The sequence below is a fragment of the Vulpes vulpes genome, chromosome 15 (assembly GCF_048418805.1).
Source record: "Vulpes vulpes isolate BD-2025 chromosome 15, VulVul3, whole genome shotgun sequence".
NCBI classification, from domain to species: Eukaryota; Metazoa; Chordata; class Mammalia; order Carnivora; family Canidae; genus Vulpes; species Vulpes vulpes.
The window spans coordinates 71,971,714-71,994,840 of record NC_132794.1 but is presented as its reverse complement, the minus strand read 5'-3'; the positions used below and the strand labels follow the sequence as shown (position 1 = coordinate 71,994,840).

Sequence of the window (23,127 nt, the reverse complement as noted above, 5' to 3'; positions counted from 1 at the left end):
GTGAGGCGGGGACTTCACCTGGGGGGACCCCTCCACGCGGAGGCTGGCCGGGGAGAAGGGGCAGAGCAGACCGAGGGCTGGAGCGAGCAGGCAGGTGCAGCCTCGCCGGGACCCGCCCGTCCCCTGGGCCCGGCCCCGAGGACGCCCCAGGGAGGCGAGGGCTCCCCGCAGACAGGGGCCGGCTCGGAGCGGGGAAGGCGCAGGGGGGGCCGCCGCTGGGGCCGCTGGAACCCGACCCGGGCGCCCGGCCCGGCCCCGGGGCAGCGCGTTCCTGACGGGGCCTCACCCCGCCCCGCGGACTTTGCCCTGGAAGCCGCCGGAGCGAGGAGCCGCGGCCCTGGGAGCCCGAGCCCGAGCCCGAGCCCGCCCGCGACCGCCCGCGACCGCCCGACGCCCCGATGGTGGGTGGGGGTGGGGGCCGGGGCGGGGGCGGGGGTGGGGGCCGGGGCCGGGGCGGGGGCGGGGGCGGGGGCGCCCTCCCTGACTGTCTTCCTCCCTCTGCTCCAGGCCAAGTTCCTTTCCCAGGACCAGATTAATGGTAGGTCGGCTTTGCTCTTTAATTAGCGACTCGCTGCAAAATGTGGGGCTCATTAGGCAATTTGCTGCGCCGGGTGTGCCGGCGGGGGGAGGGCGCGGGGGCGCAGGCCCACCCACGGGCAGGGGCCGCGGGCTGCGGGGGCTCGGACGGGGAGCGGGGGCCTCGCCTTGGCCAGTGCGACTGGCAGGTGGGCGGACGCGAGGGGGCGCTCGCCCGGTGCCTCCGGCTGGACGCTGGATGGGGGAGGGGGGAGGGGAGGGGAGGGGGGCGGGGAGGGGGGCGGGGCAGCGGGGCCACCTGTAACTGGCTGGCGCCGAGGGCGGAACAAAAGGGGCTGCGAGGGCAGAGGCCCCGGGTCCGCCCTCTGGCAGGCGCCTCGGCTCCTGGGCCTCGGTCTCCGCATCTGTGAAATGGGGGCGGGCTGAGGTGGGCCCTGCGTCCGCCGTCCTGGCGTCAGGCCTAGTTTGGGCGTCCGGAGCGTTTCCTCCCCGCGCCCAGCAGGCCTCAGTGAGGCACGGAGTTGTGTTTCCAGGAGGCCCGGAGGGGAGAGTTGGGTTACACGGAACAAAGCGCGGACCTGCGCGGGGGTGCGGGTGCGGGTGCGGGTGCGGGTGCGGGTGGGGGTGGGGGAGGCAGCAGAGCCCAGCGAGGGTCCCGCAGGCGCTGGAGGTGCTTAGGTTACTTGGGGTAACCATAGTGCTGGGTCCCCGGAGCCGGGTCTGCAGCGGGTGGGTGGCTTGCAGGCCCCAGGGGGGCACCTCCTCTTAGACGGCGCCGCATCCTCACCCCAAGACCCCCAAGACGAAGGTAAAAACCTAAGGCCTCTGCGTGGGGACAGACTGCGTGGCGACTCAAGCTGCGGTCCGGCTGTCGGCCTCAGGGACTTCCCTCCACCTCCAACCAGCCCACGCCGGGTTCTGAGGCTCAGTGACCGCCCTCCTGGCACCTGTGAAACTCCCAGGAGGGAGGAAGGGAAGCTTCCCCATGGATTCTGGTATCAGACACCAGGAGGGTGGCCGCTGGCGTCTCCTGAATGCGAGGTTGCACACAGGTGGCCCGCTCGAGTGGGAAGGGCAGGGGGCTTGGAGGCGGCAGGCCTGGGGCCCAGTCACCTCTCAGCCTCCGCTTTCTGGTCTGTGAAGTCGGGAGAATGACCCGGCCTCCCAGGCCTCTGTGAGCAAGGGGCAGAGACAGGTCAGTCCGGGGCCTGGCTCCGGCCGGTGTCGCCCGGACTCACTCTAGGACTCACTCATTCTTAGGATTTTTAGATTTTGAATTGCTTCTTCAAATCAGCCATTCTTAAACCGTGTAGCATCAGAGTTTCAATCCCTGCATCGAGACAGCCAGTGTTTTAAAATAACCCTATTGGCATCCGTGGTGCTGAAGACTTGCAAGAGGTCTCACTTTTAATGAATGTAATTTGCACGAGGGTGAGAAATAGCGTAATGGTGGCTCACTTATCAGATTTAATGACAATACATTCATTGGGGAAGGAGTTGCATTCACTGACATGCGACCTCCCTTGGCAAACCGTGTTAAATGGAAACTGTAGGTTGGCAGCGGACACAAGAGTTGGCAAAACTCACTCATGATGATCAACTGGCTGGAACGGGACTTAGAAAGAACAGTGCATATTTTATTATCATTTATAAGCCGTGTGCTCCACAGCCTGCACGTGTGTAGAAGTGGAAGACTTGCCTTACACAGATCATGGAGCTGGTTATTCTAAACATCCCCTAGCACTCACCTGGTGCTATCCTAGGCCCTGGGGAGGATTCTTTCCTGCCCACTTGCATTTTCAAAGGGAAGACCTCAGGGGGCTTTTCAACCTGATTTATTCTTTCCTTCACCAAATACGAGTCCTTTATTTTTTTTTTTTCTGCGCCAGCCCAGTTCTAGGCACTAAGATAAGGCCGCCAACATGATAGACAAAATCCTTTTGCTCACTCACACAACAAAAGCGGTAACATATATAGGGGGTTAAATGGCCTGCCCATCAGAAGAATAGGCCAGTAAGGGGGAGCAGGGAGGTGTGGAGGTTGTGGGGGTGCGAGGAGAGCGGCCTGCTGTCCTGTGCCAGCACCAGAGTCCCAGGGCAGGTCTGGCTGGCCAGGTGTTTTGATGGTAGATTTGTCAAGGTGGGAAGATCATTTGCCCCTGGGCCTGCTGATGGCAGGGGCACGGTCCCCATTACTGACCCATGTGGGAGAGGAAGTGTGCCCACCTGTAGGGCTGGCCCACTCCAGGTCCCAGGGGTGTGATGACTGCCTTCCAGCGCTGGCCAGCCAGGGACAACTGTCAGAGGACAAAGTCTCAGAGCACAAAGTCAGACAGAAGCAGGGCGTGGGCATGAGAGGTCCCCAGGAAGGATGCTCTGGGAGTTTTAAGCCCCATGTGTGGGGTGGCTCTGTCCCCCCATGTAAGGTGATGGTGTCACCCCTGCTGGCACTGGGCCCTCTTGGAGGGAATTAGGTTTTGCAGGAACCAAAGGTGGGATCTTAGGCCAGGCTCTGGGGCTGCTTCCCCTGGGCCACTTTAGCTCCTGCCTCCTGGTCATGTCTGTGTTCTGGCTTTCTCCAATCCCATGCTCTGGAAAGTTCTGAAAAGGGCTAGACCTTTCTCTTCAGCCCCTCCACAGGCACAAAGGTGGCTGTCTCCAAACCCTGCCAGGGAGGCTGTCGTTTATTAGCAGCACCCCTGAAATCCTCAAGGAGAGGCCTTAATTGGGGAACACAAAGGGGCCTTGGGGCAGGAGCTGCGGGCCCTCCTCCCCCTCCCCCGGCCCCCTTCTGCCCCCTGGTGGCCTCGGCCTAGGAATCCAGGGTGCAGAGTGGCCTCGTGGTGGAGCTCTGTTTCAGGAGCCAGACTGCCTCCCCGCCCCAGCCCCCAGGCCCTCAGCTGCCCCAGCCTTCGGTGGCCCGGTGCACCATGGGAACAGTAGAGGCCCTGCATGACCGTCAGGGGCCACTGCAGGGTGGGCCGGGGTGGAGAGCTCAGCAGTGTGAGCTGCCACTGCTGCTGTTACATCAGCTGAGGAGCGCTGGCCCAGCCTCTGGGAGCGGGTGCTGAGAGGCCCCGGTGCGGCTCACGCAGTGGCTCCCCCTGTAGGCCTCAGGAGTTGGAGAGTCACCTGGGCAGCTCTTGACCAATTCTTTTTTTTTTTTTTTTTTTTTTTAATTTATCCATTTGAGAGAGGGAGCACGAATGGAAGGGAAAGGCAGAGGCAGAGGAAGAGGAATAAGCAGGCTCCCCACTGAACAGGGAGCCTGATGCGGGACTTGAACCCTGGACCCCGGGATCATGACCTGAGCCGAAGGCAGACACTTAACCACCTGAGCCACCCGGGTGCCCCAGCTCCTGACCAGTTCTGATGGCAGCCCCACCCCAGCCTGAATCTGACTCTTTAGGTGGTGGTGACAGTGGCAGTGACGGGGCGCAGGCCTCTTCCCCAGCTCCCCACTGGCTTCTCCATGCTCCTGAGGCAGGGAGCCGGGCTCCCTGCGCCCCGACACTGGTCTGGAGGAGCCTTAGCTCCAGCAGCTGGGTGGAGAGAGCAGCCAGCCAGATCGGTCAGAGCCTGGGGGCAGCCTGCGGTTTTTAAGAGCAGGACCAGGGCGTGTGTGGGAGGACAGCCTGGAGGTGGCAGGCTGGAGAGCAGACGCAGCCATGTGCACAGAAGTGATGATAACCGTCACCACGTAGAAGAGCCCTTCTCTGCCAGGCCTTCCCAGAGAGGGGGGAGCCTCTCCATAACCCGGAGCCATTATTTCCCAGGGTCCCGACATCAGCTGTCCTTGCGAAGGCACCCTGGAGTCTGCACACCCTGCTGTGGCCCCCGGGGCTCCACGGCTGGCCCTGGAGGGTGGGATTGCTTTCCTTCGGGTTTAGTCAGTCATGGAAGGGGAGAAAAGAGGAAAAGAAAACAGAGAAGGAAGGGAGGGGCTTGAGCAGGAAGGGGGCCAGAGGGAGGAAGCAGAAGGGAAGTCAGGAGGGGGAGGGGACAGGGTTGCCAGATAAAGCACAGGCCACCCAGCAAAAGTTGGGTTTCAGATTAGCCACAAAAGCTTTTTAGTATAAGTATATCCCATGCAAAACGTGGGATATACTTATACTAAAGATGTCCTCCTGGTTTATCTGAGATTCAGCTTCACCTGGCAGCCCTGTATTTTTCTTTGCTGTTGTCTGGCAACTCTTAGAGGGGAGAAGAGTCAGCAAAAGGCAGGGGCAGAGAAGGGAAAGAGAAGGGGGCGAGGGCAGAGAAGGCCCGGGGCCTGGGAGGGGAGCAGCTGCGCGCCGCTAACCCTTCTTTCCCGGCTGTGCGCAGAGTACAAGGAGTGCTTCTCCCTGTACGACAAGGAGCAGCGCGGCAGGATAAAAGCCACTGACCTCCTGGTGGTGATGAGGTGCTTGGGGGCCAGCCCAACGCCAGGGGAGGTGCAGCGCCACCTGCAGAGTCACAAGATAGGTGAGTGGGCTGGGCCAGAGGCGGCGCTGGAGGCGATGGCCACAAGGGCAGGGAGGTGGACCCCGAGCCCCGAGGCCTGCGGCTGTGGTCCTGGGGTGGGGCTCAGCAGGCAGGTATGGGTCGTGGGGGCGTGAGGAGCTCAGACATTTGGGGGGCAGCTATGGAGACATCTGGCCAGGTGTGCTGTGTATCCCTCAGGCTTCCTCGAATCCCCACAGCAACCGGCGACATCCCCCTCTGTCACAGAGAACCACAGGATCTAGGCGATCCCTCACGGTTATCACAAGCCTGCAGCAGAGACAGTGCTCACAGGGATCCCAGGTGTTATGATGGGACAGTTTCCCTTCACTGAGTATCTGTCACATGCTGAGCTCAAACAGCTTGGGGAAGGAGGCACCATCCTACTGTTTTACAGGTTTAAGGATCAAGGTTCAGAGCCATTAGGTAACTTGCCCAAGTTCTTAAGCCGATGGTGGCGTCAGGGTTGGGACCTGATTCTTCTTTCAAAGACTGACCTCCTAAAAATGATGCAACACCCGAGAAAAAAGGTAGAAGGAAACCCACACAAGACGCTACCAAATTGTTGTCTCTGGTGATGCAATTAGGGATGATTTTCATTCCCTTTATTGTTGTTCCTTGTATGTTTGACAATTGGAACATCTAGGGCTTTCATAGCCAGGAACAAGCTTTATTTTTTAAAAAACAAAAATAATAAAATAAATAAAATAAAATAAAATAAATATAAAACAAAAATTAAAAAAACAGAGAGGTGTCAGAGGCCGGGTGGATGTTTGCATTGGTAGCTGGACACACAGGAAGGAAAGACTGGCCCAGAGGAAGGAAGTAGACTGGAAAGAGCACTTGACCTGGAGCCCAGAGGCGACTTCTCAGTGTCTGGACCTCTCCTCCTCCTCTTGCAGATGGGCTTGCACCATCGGCTAGGGTTACTCTCAGGTCCCATCAGGAAGTACCCACGGCAGCGCTGGGAGCCCATCGGGGGGTGGGCCTCTGAAGATCTGGAGCCAGGTGATGGCTTGTGATGGGGTGCTCGGTGACTGAGAGACCCTGTTCCCAGCTCTGAAGGGGTGGTGGTTTCCTTTGGCTTCTGTCTCCTCCAAACAGGAAGTTGTGGTCAGGGGAAGCTCTGATTTCCTGCAGTTGTAGCGGGTGAGGGTGAGGCCCCCAGGCGTGCTTGGAGGAGGGGCTGGGGCTGGGGAGACTAGAGCAGAGGCCGCAGGGAGGGGGAGGGCATGTGGGGTCATCTGTCCCTCCTTGTGGATATGCTGCAGTGGCCACCGAGGAGCGATGGATGCAGAGTACTTCCCTCCAGTCCAGGGCCAGAGGGAAGCACCTGGAAGGGCGCAGAGGACGTGGGCCCCACCCTGGTCCTGCCAAGGCTCTGTGAAGTGACTGCACACTCTGGGGCCTCCATCTCCTTAGTGGGCAAGATGGGGCGATGGTAATCTTGGTCACTGAGGATTATTGAAAGGATTAGGGAGGCAGATCCATGGTGGGAGCTCAGTGGGAGGGTCTGCCTCCTCCTCAGGACAACATTGTCTCCATTGTGGCACCTCCTGAATTAGGGGGCCGTTGAACAGCCCATGAGGACTTGGGCCGGGGGGTGGTGGTGGCATTTAGCTTCTTCAGGATGAGCCTTTCCCTCCCTGCTCACTCTGCTGTGTTTGGGGGTTTCCCAGACAGAGATGGGGAGCTGGATTTCTCCACTTTCCTGACCATTATGCACATGCAAATAAAACAAGAGGATCCAAAGAAAGAAATTCTCTTGGCCATGTTGATGGCAGACAAGGAGAAGAAAGGCTACATCATGGCATCCGAGCTGCGGTCCAAACTCATGAAACTAGGGGAGAAACTCACCCACAAGGAAGGTAAAGGCCTGGGTCCCTCTTGCCCAGCAGTTGTGGTGGGGGAGGGGAGAGCTGGGGGAAGGACACCAAAGCCTGATCCCTGCCAGCAGGATTGTGCAGACACTGCATGTGATGCTTGCCCCAGGGGGCTGAGCCTAGATGTCTCGCTAGGTGGCCGCTGGAAGAACTAGGGGCCAGAGTGACAGAGGAAGTCCACCAGGGTGAAGAGAAGGCCTGTGGAGAGACAGCTAGGATCTCCTTGGGCCTTCATTTATGCTCACAAGACCCCTTGGGACGCCAGTGTTCCCCATATAGGGACAAACAGGTGACAGGAACGGCTGGCAGACCTGGGGCTTGAATGCAAGTCTATTAGACACACATACACCCCCTCGCTCTTTCCTCTTGCCAAAGCTGTCTTCTGAGGTTGTTGCTGATGCCAAATTTTCAAACTGAGATGCTACTTTGCCCCCTCTTCTCATGACTCAGCCAGTTCTAAGAGCTCTTCCAGAAGGAGCGTGTGCGGTGGCCTTTGCCTCACAGCTTCCAGCAGGCCTATCTTGCTGCCTCGGAGCAGGATGAGGGACCGGATGAGGGACAAGGGGCTTCTGGCCCACACCCTGGGGACCTTGGAGGAAGTGACCCCCCGTGCTGGGCTGTCAGCTGCCTTTCTTCCAGCCTCACCCCTCGGCCCCGTCACAGCAGCTGTCCCAGGTCCGAGGCCAGAGGCTGGCATTTCCAGTTAGGCTACTGGGTCCATCTGTGGTTGGGGACAGGAGCACAGGGCTAGGACACACGAGGCAGGAGGGAAAGGCTTTCAGTAATGGTGGCCCTTTAGCCTTTGGTTGGATCTCAACAGATCAGTGGCTTGAATTAGATGTGACCCCTGGCTCCCCCTCCTTCTGGGGGCCCTCAGAGGAGTTTCTTAACTGCTCTCACCCTCTCCTCTCACCCTCCTTGGTTTCCTGGTTGGGAAACGACGTTACAATAGACAATCCCCCCAGGTCCCTCCAAGAGCTAACATTCTGTGAAGCACTCTACTTAGATTTTACCTGCAGTCACTAAGGCACAACGCAAAGCATTTAAAAATAGCGCTACAGACGGCACATTGAGCTTTCCCTGAATTTTCAGGCTGGCAGCGACCGTGATCTCATCCTTCGCTGTGGCTGTGTTCATGTGAACGGGGGGAAGCATGGGCTCTCCTTCCCTCTCAGGCTCTGAGGACACTGTCCGGCCTTTTATGTTCCAGGTGGGGTGTTGGCAGCGGAGGCCCAGCTGGGGCCTGCATTCTTCTGGTTAATGATCTCTGTCTAAAGCAATACCATGGCCCCCAGACTCGCACACAGCTCTTGTTTGTTTAACCAGGGAAGAAACATTTCAAACAAACTGGTAATGTGTTCCAGACAGGCAGGAAGACCCATTTCCCTTCCCCTTGCTGGGGGAGAGAGGAAAGATGATACTAGAAGTAGGAATCTTTTACCCTGAGTGACTGAAAGAAAAGCTTCAGTTTTATTAAGAAGCCTCCTCCGAACGGCTGGAGAAGGCTGCTGGGGAGGCCTGGGACAGGCTGATGTCAGCACCCTGAGTCTTTATGGGTTCCGGGTGGACTGCCGCTCTACCCAGAAGCAGTGGTCAGTACTTGGCCCTGAAGCGCAGCCCCTCTTCTGGGCAGGAGGGAGCTACAGGACTCGATGCTGCAGGTGGTGTTGGACCTGACCACTGGAAAGGGTTGAACCAAATGGCTGACGGGTAGAAGCTTCTCCATGAAATAAGATAAATTACAGTCTCCTCAACATTCTAAAAATACTCAGAACTACCATCAGCTTAGGCACAGAGCATAGTAATTACATTTTAGAGGACGATGGATGGTTAAGCAGAGAAGCACAGGATACTTTCCAACTGCCCAGAATTATGTGTCGGGGCATCCAGCGCCAAGAAAGTTGACACAGGGCAGTGAAACAGTTTTTGCAAGGGGATGAGGATGGGCCCAAAGAGCCAAAAGCAGGTTGGCCTCAAGAGGCCACTGTGGAGAAATGGAAGCCGAAATGGTCTTCTCTTGCCAGCATCTGGAACAAGCTAGTATTTTGTCCGAAGAATCCAGAAGTAAATGAAGTGATTTTTTTTTTGGGGGGGGGGGGGAGCAATGTCAGAGAACAATGACAGTTTTGTACACTTTGAGCTTTAGACACAGTTGAGTTTATTTTCTCTCATGATACCCCCCACCCCCTAAACATACACATTTTAAAAAAGAGGTGATGGTGGCAGACACCACTTGTCACCAAGTCTCCTCTTGGGGTGGGGCATGCCCATTAGGAAGGGAAGACAGGCAGGCCGGGGCAGGCCAAAGCTATGGGGCAGGGTGGCCCAGGACGGGGCTGCTGAGGATGCTGAGCTTACTCTGCTCTGCTCTGTTCTGCCGGGAGGCTGAGAGGGTTGGCTGCAGAAGGTAACATCCATACCTAATACCAGATGTTTCTGGAAATACAGGCACGGGGGTCAGATCTTTTCTTAAAAAAACAAAACAAAACCAAAAAACCAAAAGACAAAGATGCAAGCAAGCACAAGGTGGCTTCAGTGACTTACTGGTCACTGGCACACCTCCATACCCTTTACCCACGCCCCTGCAGAAAGCCTGAATAACTCAAAATTCAATCAGTGGTCTTCAGAGGCAGGGGGTGGCTTGTCCTGTTCTGTTCAGTGGTTTATTTCCTGGCCTACAGGAACGGTCCATTGGACACAAGGGAAGACCTCTGGGGAGCCCCACCCCCCAATAGCTAACGTGATGTCCTATACAATAACACTACAGCCAAACTGAAAAATTAATGTGATTTATTGCAGTGGATGATCTTTTCAAGGAAGCAAATATAGAACCAAATGGCAAAGTGAAGTATGATGAATTTATCCACAAGATCACCATTCCTGTGTGGGACCACTGAATGAAGAAAACGCTAGAGAGCACCTCCCCTGGGCCTGAAAACTCAGACTGAGAAGTGGTTTTTAAAAAGAAAAAAAAGCGTTCCTTTCACGGGGGGGGAGGATTGGGGGGGGGGGGGGTTGGTAAACACAGCAGCACGATGACATGACCTGATTGCAGCGCAGGGTAAAACTTAAGAGTGGCATGAAATGATTTCAGTCATGGCATTAGCATGTCTTTAATAAAAGATGTGTATTGATTTTAACAACTATCATTAGTCCAGCCCTTTATAGCATCGAAAGAGCATATGGTTTGGAGTTGGGCCTGGGTGGCTAAGTCATTTGACCCCTCAAAGCCTTGTCGGATCCTTGAACTTAAGTTGGATCGCTACTTCTTACCTCACAGAGCCTATTGAGGGTGGTCTGAGACAATGACTTGGAAACGCTGTAGCAAACTGTAGAGCACCATGCAATACTGAGTTACCGAAGTGGCATGTCTCCTAAAAAGTGCAGTCTACCAAAAGTCACTATTCTGTATTTGGGTGCTGGAACCGTCTTCCACATTTCCAAGGTAAAGCCAGTGCTAGCGGAGAACTAGCATCAAGCAAAGAGCTAAAACAAACAAACGAAGAACTATGGTTAACATTTCTGGCAGCCATCACAGGGCCACTGACAAATTCTGATTCCCAACACAACACATAGTAACATCTTTCAGGATATTCATTCATAAACACAGAGTATGGAGTGAAAACAGTCACATTAAAACAAGTAGCATCAGCCAAACGGCAGGAAGAGTGATCCGACTTTACAGCCCACACCATAGGACACCAGATGTGACATGTTGCATTCATCAGAGCCTCACAGATCTTGAGGAGCTCTGTCTGAATTTCAAGCTCTACTGTTATCACAGAGGGTCACGGCACCACGATGGTCTGCTCAAGTGGGCCAAATTGATCATGGCTTCAAGCCATTTCCCCCCAAGACTAATGGAAAGTAATAAAGGGATGTAACAGGCCACGGCCACGATATAGCAAGAGGCCTGCTGGGACCTCTTCCAGCTGGAGCGGATTTTTAAATGAGTTATGTAGCCAGGAGGTGCCAGGCTGGTACTCCCTGTATGCTCAACAAATTTGTGGAACCACTGGTGGTGTCAGCACAGCCCTAAAAAGGGCTGGAGTCAGTCACACACCAGCATGTTGAGCAGGGGCAGGCCAGAGCTCTGAGCACGGAGATTTTCATCCTTATATGTATCAAAATTGGGCACTCTGGGCTGTGGCTTTGTTTAATGGCGCCTTAGTGGCTCAAGCAAAAGAAAACCAAATTAAGAGGGAGGTGGGTCTCTTGGAAGACAGAAAACACAAATCTAGGGCTAGGCGTGAGGGGAACCACGAGGGACAGATCAGTCCTGGCCTTTCTACGACTATCTCCTGATGCTGTGGCTTCAGACCTAACCAAGGTCCTCAGAGAGGAGACTTTCATTTTCCCAGCAGTGTAACTGCCAGAGGGGGCGACTGGGAATTCCTAGGAGCTGTAGAAGGGTCTCAGTGAGGGCAGGCAGTAGATAGTCCAGACCCCAAGCAGGTGAAGTTGTGACCGTCTAGCTGGGGGAGGCTGCAGGATGTGGGGGCACACCCAGGTTTTGTGCGGTCTGAGGCTTCTACTATGTGATGGCCTTCTTCCAAGAACACATGAATAGAAATACAGAATTGCTAGGCTATTCCCAGGACCCTCGCAGAGGCCAAAGTAGTAGGGCTGGGGGGGCAGGCACTGGTGCTTAAACTTCATTACCTGAAGGCTCCTCTGGCACCCCATAAAGAACCAGTATATTTCACTTTCAGGCAAGGCTCAAGGAGCGTGGCCCCACATCTCTTTTTTTCTCATCATGGACATTAGGAAGCAAGTCCTGCACAGCTGCTCTGGAATACCACAGATGAGACAGTAGATACCTAGGAGTTAGATGGGACAGGAAAAGGAAGTTCTGGGCTAGAATAAACAAACAAGGGTACTTTCCCTCAAAGCTTTTTAAACTGCCACTAAATGGTCCCAGGATGGTTTTAAAGCAAGTCTTATTAATCTCATTTGCCTACTAGGAATCTGAAGTATAGCTTGCCAAAAACACCTAAGTGGTGTGGAGTGGTCATTAGAACCTGGGGCTCATCTCAGTGAGATGAGAACCTGGAACACTGACTCAGTGTTCCTAATTAAGGGTGTTCGGTGGCTAGGATTCTAAGATCCTGTGACAGGTTCTGATGTAAACCTCTCCCCCAGGAAAGGCTTTATATACTACCCCACGTCCAGGTTTCTTGTTCATTCCTGAAATTCCAGTTGGTTTACCTAGCACCTAGTGTTGTTTACAAAAAGGCCACCGTTCTTAGCACTCCAACTGCAGATTACTAAACAGATTAATTTAAAATTAAACAGATGCTATGGTTCAGTACAAAGCTTACCATGTTTCAGTAAGAAAGGGGAATGATGGCCATATATGCATTACTTACCTCAAAGCATGTTGCAAGAGAATTAGTTAAATGCCATGCTTTGAAATCTCTGGATGAAAGGTGCTTTGGAAGCACAAAAGCATTATCATTTTTCTCATAGGGATTGTCCCTTGGTACCCACAGTATATTTTACAGAAGACAAATTAACTGAAGGCTTTTCTTTTATTACATCTAAAGAGCTCTACATAAACAGGTAACATTCAATAGGTAAACAATTTTTTTCCAATGCATGTAATAAATATTTTCACTTGGTACTTTTATACAAACTGACATTGGTCTACTATACATTTTTAAAAGCCATTTTACTGGTTTGGCATGCGGTATGGAAATTCTAAGAGAGAAAGTTTTAAGGCAATGAATCACAGATTTAAGTTCATGGAATTTATGGTAACTTTTATATCTGTTTATATACATTTCCCCTTTGTTAATTAAACAATTAACAGCAGCGCACTCTGGGACCACCAGCTATTCTCCCTCCCTCTTTCTGAAATCCAAGCTTTGTGGTTTTTTTTTTTTTTTAATTAAAAAACAATTCAACACGTATTGATAAAACAAAATTCTTACTAAAATAACTTTAAATGTGCTTTAAAGTCCTGAAGATCTTGAAGTGTCTTATGTATTTAAACTTGGAACTATTTAAAAATGTTCTTTCCACAATTAGTTCATTTAAAATTGGGATATATATTTTCATTCAATTTCAGACATTTGACTCTAAGGAAAATCTGCCAAAAAATCACATTTAACAGAAGCTTAAGTGCAATCTTTCCTAAGTCAGTAATGATACAGAAATGTGATAATGTCTAAGTTAACAGAAGAAAAATTTTAATGCTCAAAATAAATTAGTCAACCAAGTGTGGTTATGGTTAAGGTTCAGACTGTTTTAAAAAGATGTGTCCAATAATGCCCACAAAATGATTAAAAGCCACTTCAACCCTAAGTCAAACAGCTATTTTATCAAAGATGTGTGCATGGGTGGGTGTGTGTGCATACACCCACCCACCCACACCTACACACAGAGAGTACTGTACAGAAACACAATCCTATGCACAACTATTATGAAAGACCATGGCAAGGGGACGGTGATAGCTTGCTGAAAAGACTCTGAGAACCACAATGTGTCCGCAGACAGCATGTCAACATTGGCATGGGCAGGGAAGCGAGGGTAGGCTAAGGAAAAAACAGATGAAATGACTATGCACTTCTTTTTTTAACTTAGGACAGTGCAGTGCATGACTATACCAGTAACTAGTACAGATCAAGACAGTCTGATTGACTAGTATCAACCATGAGACCAACAGAATGATAGCTACCACTCAGGCAACACTTTGGAAAGTCAACAGAAAGAAACAAACTCCTTAGAGTGGAATGAACTAAAATCAGAAGACAATCGAATGGTTCATTTCTCCTTGTGGAGACATGACCAAAGCCACTAGACAGACATTTCTTTCTCCCTATTACCTGTTCTTCCCTTAGGTTGGCATAATGCAGGACACTGGGGAAAACTCACCATCCCTAAAACTGGGCTGAAGAAAGGAGAGGGATGGGTTTTCAACTGGATCAAAGTGTTTGGAATTCAGCATCATACACAAAGTTACTGATCAGAATTTTGAGGCCACTAATGACATCATAAAAACAAAAAATACAGAAAACTATTCATTTTAGGTAGCTGAATTAATAGAAATGTTTCCTATTACATGTGAAATAAGAAGCAACACCCCACAACTTGAGTGATTTCTATCCCAATCTGAATTTAGACACAAATTATGGTACCATTAAATATTAGCCTAAGTTAATATAGCTATGAGAGTTCTTAGTTTATTCACCATAAGAGCAGATTCATTAAAAAACTTAATTCCTGTTTTAACTGACAATGAATCTTTTGTTTTTATTGCAAATTGTTTAGTGACTATAACTCAGCCATGTATGTGTGGAATACACATGCGTAGGGGAAGACTATATAACTCACGTGTCACTCACACTTGTCTATAAATACATATATACACACACACATATACATATCAACACCAACTTGTTTTTCAAAATTCAAGTCAACAAATTAGTGGCAGAGAGATGCTGTAAAAACAGATATTATTTTTAGATGCCACACAGTCATGTGAACCGTTAATTTTATCATACAACTGAAGATATAGCCATCTTGAATACTACCTGGAAAAAGTAGGTTGCTTTGTTACCACTGCAAGGTTGAAACGACACTTTTATACACAAAGGTGGTCCTTCATCAACTCTGTGAACAACTCTGAGAACATGAACAGTTGTGAAAGAAAAATCCAGTCTGGGAAACCAGTAATTATTATGCCCCTTCCTTCTTTTTATCTTTTTTGTTAAACTGGTTAAGCCTCTCCATCAGCTAGAAGATACTTCCCACACCCTCAGGTACTCCCTGAAGAATGTGATACCTTCTCTAATGAGGATTTTGGAACACAAGTAGAACCACCTTCTTTCCCTCCAACCCACACTCATCTCCTGAAAAACAGTTCTCACTATATTTACATGTTCCATTATTAATAAATAGATCAGATTGATCCATGAATTCCAAAAAAAAAAAAAAAAAAGAAAAATAAATCCACTTTCCTATGTCATGCTTCTCTTTAAAAGGTGAAGAACAAGTAAAACGAACAAGATAGCCAGGCTAAGAAAAAGAAGTACACTCAGAACGAGAGTAAAAATAACCAAGAATCAAGCCTATTTTTGCATTTCAACTGTTTATCAGATAGTGGATTTCTAGACTGACATGTGTGGTGCACTGTATTTTCCAAAGAGAATTCACTTTTAGGATAATTGACTTTCTTTTTCGAGGTGATGAAACCTTACCTCTGTCAGCTGCACAAGACACCCAACACGGCTTTCTAAGCTATTTTTACTTCCTACTTTGGCATGAAGATCTTATATGAAAACTTTTTACCCTGTGGCCAAAAAGGCAGGTGTTCACAGACTTGGTTTAAATACATAATACTGGCAATCCAAATTTAGAAGAAAGAACTAGACTAAAGTGTATTATTCACAGGTCTGCCAAGCCTACTTTACTCCAAATCCAGACAGCTTTACTCCAAATCTCTAAAACATATTCTCAGGGGGTATCTAGCAAATAAGAGAGAATATGTGATGGAGAACATGCAATTGGGATATCAATAAAGATGCTCATATGTGAGTTCAAGACCTTCAAAGCACTTTGAAAGAAGCAGGCAACTGATTTATCAACTGAATGCAAACTTGGGAGAAGGAACAGTAACAACAGAAAAATATACACAGACACACACACTGAACATACACCCCCACGAGCTAGGTCCTGAAAATACACAGGGAATGCAGTGGGACAGATGAGATTTATAACTTAAGGCTGGATAAAATATGCACACACACAAACAGAATCCAAGTCTGTCCATTTTAGAAAATGGAAATGAAAACTACCCCCCCTGCCCCCTCCCCGCAACAAAGAAAAGCCCACAATTTAAAACTTCATACATGCAATTCCTTTTGTTATTGCAAATAAAATAATGCCATTGAAGTAAAATAAAACCAAAACCATAGGACAAATGATGAAAAAAAATCTTCAGAATCCAGAAAAAAAAAAAATTGAACTGAAGGTGGTTTGTGGGTACTGTTTTTTTTTTTCTTTTTTTCTTTTCTTTCCTTTTTTTTGGTTTTTTACAAGTGTTTTATCAGACAGGCAGTCTTAGATTTATATACAAAAGTAAAACTGAAAATATAGTTTTGTTCTCTGTACATTTCTTTTAATTTTTTCCCTAAAAAAAGGAAAAAAACACGCTTGTGTACTTTTCTAAACAGAATAAGGTAAAACATAGCACAAAGTTCTCTTCTTTCTGCCAAGTTCATTTAATCTGGGGTGGGGGTGGGAGCAGCAGGGGCAAGGGAATCAGTCCAATGAAATAATGTCTGGTATGATGCCAAAGATGGATGCCGTGTCCGTGCTGCTCCTGTTTGCAACAGTGTGGCTATGGCTCTCCCGTAGGCTGTTGGAGGACACGAGGCTGCTGTTACTGCCACTACTGCTTCCATTGGTGGTTGGCAGAGAAGTACTGCCTCCTGCACTTAACTGATCGAGAAACATCTGCGAGGAGGTATACGGGAAAAACCGAGACGAGTGTAAGAGGTCTTGATCATCTGACACTGCTGCTGCAGCAGCAGCCAGGAGGGAGGTGTTATAATGCTGGTGGGGAACAGAAGACACAAAACCCATCAGTTCTAATTCATAAACCTTCTTAGCAGAACAGAGTCCTAAATTTCATATACACTGCATATCTGCTATGTCTGAGATATCTAATAAAATATTTCACAAAATCAAATGGCCTTATGTAATGATCACATCCTTGATCTTGAGAGACATTTCTGTATACCAAATACCAAAATAAAATTGGCACTGTTTTTCATTTTAATTTGTAATGCAAACAATTCTCAAAATTCTATTTCCAAAGAAGCATATGCTCATAAGCAGCAGGAAAGAAGACCGTCCACCCTTTTTCTCTTCTGGAGATATTTGGCAAAGAATTTATCAATTGACTTACTGCCTTGTTTCTTTATGAAAAAGTACTGGAAACCAACAAACAGATACTATTCTTACTATATACTCAGGCATGGTTGAAACAAGGGGATTTTTATTTAAATTCTTAAAACCTTAACAATAATGAGTAGGACTACCCTGATTTTCCTAAGAAATGTATCTTGTCTCTCAGTTACATTATTATATTTTAATGAGCAATTAAAACAACAGCATTTTTTTCATTAACATACCTGATTGTCTCCTGATAAGAAAGGAAAGAAATCTAATCCTGTGAGAAAAAAAATTATTTTAGTTTTGAAAAACAAAAGAACCCCCCCCCCCACCTCCCAATCCCCTAATACTCCAGAAACAAAAATCTGAAAATGTTAGTTCTAAATTCATTTAGAATTTAAACAAGACTGGACCTGAATGTTGTATGTCTCCCTCATCTCTAGATTATCAAGGCTGAAGTCCAAGCTTTAGCCATGACTTGCCCTCCTTATAACTCCATCTGTGGGGTCTACGTCATTGCTGCCCTATTGGATCCAACACTGATCCCTTAAACTGACAGAGCACTTTTCACCAAATCTCATTGACTCCTCTTAAGAAACATTTCAAATTACTCTAATTTATTCCTCACAAGCACCTATGAGGTTTGTCATGATTACTAGCCTCATTTTATGAGACAGTTTTACGCAGAGGGAAGTTAAGCAAGCTTTAGCACAGATTTTCTTTTTCTTTCTCAAATTTGCCCACTCACCACTAACTGTACCGGATTCTAACTCAGAGATCCTCCAGTGGTAGGAGCGGGGAAAAGAGATCTGAGGGGCATCTGGTGGCTGGGGTGGTGCATCACAGAATGACCAGCTCTGATCCCTGGCTGCCAGGGAGTCAATGCAAGCTGCCCCTTCTAAGCCCCAATCTTGTCTCTATCACTCAATGGGTAACAGGACGAAGAACAAGAAAACCCATTTGAATAAAATGCCTTACTATGAGATCGCAACTTGGGGGAAAGGACAACAAGCAGATGTAGAGAAAAATATGACAACAACAGCGATACTTTGGAGATCCATTCACTGTCTACACTAGAACACATTATAACATGAGGATCTGGAAAATGGATAGCACTGTGGTTCCTGATAGTGAGATCTGGCAGTAGCCTAAGTGAGAAACAGGGCTGCACTGTCTGATAGGAGTAGCCACTAACCCCATGATGTGGATCTAAATTCATTAAGATTAAGTAAAATGAAAAACTTCAATTATTCAGTCACACTAGCCCTGTGTCAAAATGCTCAATAACTCTATGTGGCCAATAGCCACTATAAATTATAGCATTTCTCCTCACTGCAGAGAGTTCTTCTGGACACAGCTCAAAGAGGGTTTTCCTAACAATCACTAAGAATCTACTTAACTATCTCAGCTTCCAAGAATCTCTGTGTCGGATTCTTAGTCCCAGATTTTTCTGTAGGGGAGGAGTGGAGGGAAACTTCCACTTTACATTTTTGTATTAAATTTTCTACAATGAGCATATATCATTTTTAGAATAAAAATATTCTTAGATATACAAATTATTAAATTACGAAGATATAGGAGAACAAACAACCTTTTGATAATGTAAATAATTATAATCAACTCAAAATACATTGTGCAGTGAGTCCGGTGACATTTCAAACTACTTTTTAGAAGAATCAGGTTCACTGGAACAAAAACTATAACTTGCCAATATCTCAATTCAGTACTATTTATTTATTTATTTTAAAAGATTTTATTTATTTATTCATGAGATACACACACACACACACACACACACAGAGAGAGAGAGAGAGAGAGAGAGAGAGAGAGAGAGAGGCAGAGACACAGGCAGAGAGAGAAGCAGGCTCCATGCAGGGAGCCCGATGTGGGACTCGATCCCGGGACTCCAGGATCATGCCCTGGGCTGAAGGCAGGCGCCAAACCACTGAGCCACCCAGGGATCCCCCTCAATTCAGTACTATTTAAAAGATAACACAACATAGCTACCCACAATGCCTATTGCATTATAACTGGATTCAAGGAACACAGAATCATTTTTATAAATATCAAAATTCAAAGCAACATATTGAAAGTCACCCCAAAACAATTTGCAGACTATTTTGAAGCTCACAAAACCTAAAGATTATCATACTACTTTCACCACTGGTAGTAAAATAATAGTTACTGATGAAGGTACAAACAAGAAATTGGATCTCTATTTATGACCACAGTATATATATTTATCCCAGTTCCCTAGGCCAAGCCACCACTTTTTCAGTCTTTCCATTCTTCCTTAGACTCACCCAGAGGAAGACTATGTAGATGAAACATATTCATAATGCTATGTGACAAGAGAGAAGAACTGGTGACTCACCTTGTAGGTCATAAGGCATGGGTGTCATGTGGAAAGGATGCCTGTAGTCTTGGATGAGGGATGTATTAATGTAGCTTGTGTCTACAGCAGGGAGGCTCGGGGTGCGGGACACTGGAGATGCTTGATGTGGAAGACTTAATATGCTAGAAGGAAAGGTTCACATAATTTTCATAAGTCAGTTGAACTTCTAAGTTTAACAAGGGACTGCATCTCACAAAATGAATCCTAGGTTTTGTGCTGGAAATAAAAAGACAAGCAAAATAATATATAATTTAGACTATCTTACTTACTAGGAGATAATCTGCATATACAGTAGTGCTTTCCAGGGGCTAAAGGGAGAAACATATGCTGTGCTACAGCATATCCAACATCCATATATACCAAGCTGTCTCACCTACACTTTCTGAATGCACAGAGAAAGCATGGCTGAGCCACTTCAGTAAGACATGAGTGAAAGGTATCTATAGCAGCTGCAATTCTGAAAACTTTTAAAAGTTTTAAAAACACTAGAGTGCTGTCTAGTAAAGTATAGGTAAATCCTCGCAAAGAAAACACATATAGACAAGCCTGGGGGACAGTAGCAATCTGAGCAGTGGAGTTAACACCTGGCCCTCAGACTTGTAAGCTTTATGGAACAGAGATGAAGACAAGGAACTGTTTACCCTGGTGTCCCTAATGCCCTGCACGCTCACCAGCACATTGTTTGCATACAAGGCCTGCTAAATGAATGAAGGCAGCAAGATAAGAAGAGATGCTTCAAAATAAACAGGTGGCGGTGGAGAGGGAGAACAGAACTGAGGGGGTTATGAGAGGGGAAGAGAACAAAAAGAGGGATTCTGGAAGAACAGCATGAAATGTTTAAGTAGCTGAGAAGTTAAACCTTTTTTCTTTTTTAAAAAAGATTTATTCCAGAGAAAGAGAGAGCAAGCGAGCATGAATAGGTGAGTGAGCAGGGGTGAGAAGATCCCAAGCAGATACCACACTGAGTGTGTGGAGCCTGACGCGGGGCTTGATCCCATGACTCCAACATCATGACCTGAGCCAAAACCAAGAAGCTGGATGCTTAACTGACTGCACCACCCAGGCATCCCTAAATCCTTTTTCTTTACAAAAAAATTAAGTAAAAAACAAAAAGGAGAAAAAGAAATGAAAAAAAGAAGAACTGAAATGATTTTGAAAAGAAAAAGAAAGAATTCTAATATAAATATAGAGTCTAAACTCTTTAAGGTTAGGACGGTACTTACTCATTTTATTAAGCACAACCACAGAAGGGGCTAATAGGCATGTAAATTATGGAAAGTAAAGAGAAAATAGGGTATAAAGAGGCTGATTTTTGCTTGTAAAACATAAAGTACTTGGGTGTGGAGATCAATTTCAATGGTGTAATCCAAGTTCAGAATATTTCAAAAGAGGCCAAGGCTGGATTTTCAGGAATAGAATTCTAGTTATGGCCATCTACCACATTTTTATGAATGAGATATGAAGCATAAAATATACTCTCATCTACCTCATAAAAATGTTTTGTCTAATGGAAACTTAATTAAACCTCTTACATCTATAAAAAGTACCATTTTCCATTAGCTGTCTCTTCTGACATGCCTAAGGGATTATAAGAGAGAAGAAAGCAGATCAGATATGTTAGCCTTTGAAAACATCTTGGTATACACCACACAGCAAAGGGAATTTCTGGATGAATACTAAACACTCGGTGGCTGAAGACAGTAAAATGTTTTACATTTACTAGTGTTTGCCTCTAATTCCTAACTGGCAACATTTCTTTCAATTTTGTTATAATATTCTGAACATGCATTTCCACCTTTACATTGCACAGTAACAAATACAATATGCTTAGGGTTTAAGTTTTTATTTGTTGGCTAGTTATTCTTGCAAAATGGCCACTAGTGTTGAATATGGCATTATCCTTCTAAAAATGTCATAAACTTTCAGGTTGCTCGTTTTTATAGGAAAATAGAGAAAGGTCTGGCATTTGTAAATATCATATCTGGATTTAATTGGTTACTCGGAAGCTCAGGAAGTAGTTAATGCATTTAATGTAATTTTTTAAACATAATAAACACACCTGTTTTTGGAAAAAAAGCAAAGCAAACATCTAAAGATCTGAAATATTAGATTTCTAAATACTCAAAAGTTTCTTTTAAGGAAAAGTTTAGAGTCAAGAGAGCAAAATTACGGCATAGTTTATGTATATATGTATGTGACTACTATAAATATTCTGAAGAGTAGAACGAACTTATGCACAATGGTGCATTTAACCCATAAAAAGTATTTATATACCCAGAGATTTATGAAATACCTTTTAATGTTGCAATTATAGCATCTAAAAAAACAATACGATAATATGTGTTTGGCTATAGTATGGCTGGATAATGAATACAAAATATCTCAGAATCAAGATTCTATTGGTATTTGTTCTAACTATACCAGCTTCTGGCAATTTGACTTGACTTTTTCTCCCACTCATATTCATAAAATAAGTTGGTGTAATAATAAGGTCAGTCTTATTGGGGAACAGCCATCAAGGTAGGCTTTCATCAGAGGTAAGTCTTCATAAAGTAGGATTTAAAGTAGAATTACTGTTTAGATAATTCTTTTTTTTTTTTTTAAGAATGACATTGCTATTAATGTCTTTATTGCTGTCTGATGTGTGCTGATAAGCTACTCTAGAGTGAAAATACCAACTTGTGTAACAGGGTTTTATTGTATTATGAAGATTCCTCAAAGTTTGTTTCTAACAAGCGAGTTATATATTTATAACAATTATGCTTTTACTGTTGCAACTCTTACCTTTCAAATAACTACAAACATTCTCAAATAGAAGATCTTTTATCTCATCAAACAGTCTCAAACCTGAAAAGGATTTCACTCCAAGCATGAAAATGCCTGCTTTGGGTCTGATGTTAACTCTCTCTCTCTTGAACCCTGAAATCTCGCAACAATGCCTTCTGTGGACCTTCCTTCTCACTTAACATTCTTTCTTCAGGCACTACTGTTTGTTGGAAGGAGATTTTTTGAATAGCTCCTATTCAGTTCCAATAAGCTACACCATTCTCCTGATACATACCTAAAAAGGGCACACCTATTTCTAGATTTACCTTTAGTGTGCTACAATTGTGCTTTAGTAAAACATGCAATCTCTTTGTTGAGAATCCTTGGTGTGTCTCATGAGGCTGAGTCTATTTAAGAGTACACCTAGAGCTAGCTACTTGTTTTACCATCTTCTACAAAACGTTAAACTCTTTAAGGTTAGGACGGTACCTACTCATTTTATTAATAAGCACAAGGTGTTTTACCTAAAGTAGATAACAGTGTTTGCTAAACTGAACTGAAGCATAACCAAGGTACATTATTACTGATATGAAACTAATGGGAAATATGGGAAATCAGTCTGCAAAACAAAAAGCACTGTGCTCTGCAACTTCAGTCTCCAACTTCTTTCACTGCCAACTTCAAACACTATGAGACAGGTTTAAAGCATTCCCCTGGTCTTCCTCTGTTTTCTACTTGAAAGACTCAACTCAGGATTAATCTTACAGCATACATTTCCAGTTTGAGTAAATGTTCTAAATCCTATGAGCAACATTAAGATTCCCTAAGAATTGACGAGGTTTCTCAGTCCCTACTCCTGAATCAGACTTGGGGGAATAGGGGAGTGATGTGTGTTAATGAGCCCTCTGGGTGACTGCTGTACACCAAAGTTTGAGAACCCCCGTACTAGAGTATCCTTTGGTATGATAAATACTGTATCCAAGGAACTCCTTTAATGTATTACTCCAGCCCCTCAAGAATATCACACACCTGGGGAAAAGCCAACCTACACTTCGATTACTCAGTTAAGTTTTACAATCATGCATAATCATTTTATTAGGCAGATCTTTTAAATCGTATTGCAAAATTAACTCTCACAATGACTTTTTAAGGTCTCAGTACT

General features: G+C 46.5%; 2 protein-coding genes across 5 annotated transcripts in view; one reads left to right on the top strand and one right to left on the bottom strand.

Annotated features, from left to right (window-relative positions):
* The first annotated feature begins 275 nt into the window (after positions 1-275).
* Positions 276-10,048, top strand: CALML4 (calmodulin like 4). Its single transcript, XM_072738920.1, has 5 exons — positions 276-401; positions 508-538; positions 4,863-5,003; positions 6,701-6,889; positions 9,704-10,048. The coding sequence occupies exons 1-5, from the start codon at positions 399-401 to the stop codon at positions 9,799-9,801; spliced, it is 462 nt and encodes a 153-aa protein (XP_072595021.1). The 5' UTR covers positions 276-398; the 3' UTR covers positions 9,802-10,048.
* A 2,368-nt stretch (positions 10,049-12,416) lies between these two features.
* The window catches only part of PIAS1 (protein inhibitor of activated STAT 1), a 114,074-nt gene continuing 103,363 nt past the window's right edge, over positions 12,417-23,127 (bottom strand). For all 4 annotated transcript variants that reach the window (XM_026013347.2, XM_072738917.1, XM_026013274.2 and 1 more), the window contains exons 12-14: positions 19,179-19,321; positions 17,044-17,081; positions 12,417-16,462 (exon numbers count right to left, since the gene is read on the bottom strand). In XM_026013347.2, the coding sequence (XP_025869132.1) occupies positions 16,169-16,462; positions 17,044-17,081; positions 19,179-19,321 (475 nt within the window). In that variant the 3' untranslated portion in view covers positions 12,417-16,168. The remainder of the gene's footprint in view (positions 16,463-17,043; positions 17,082-19,178; positions 19,322-23,127) is intronic.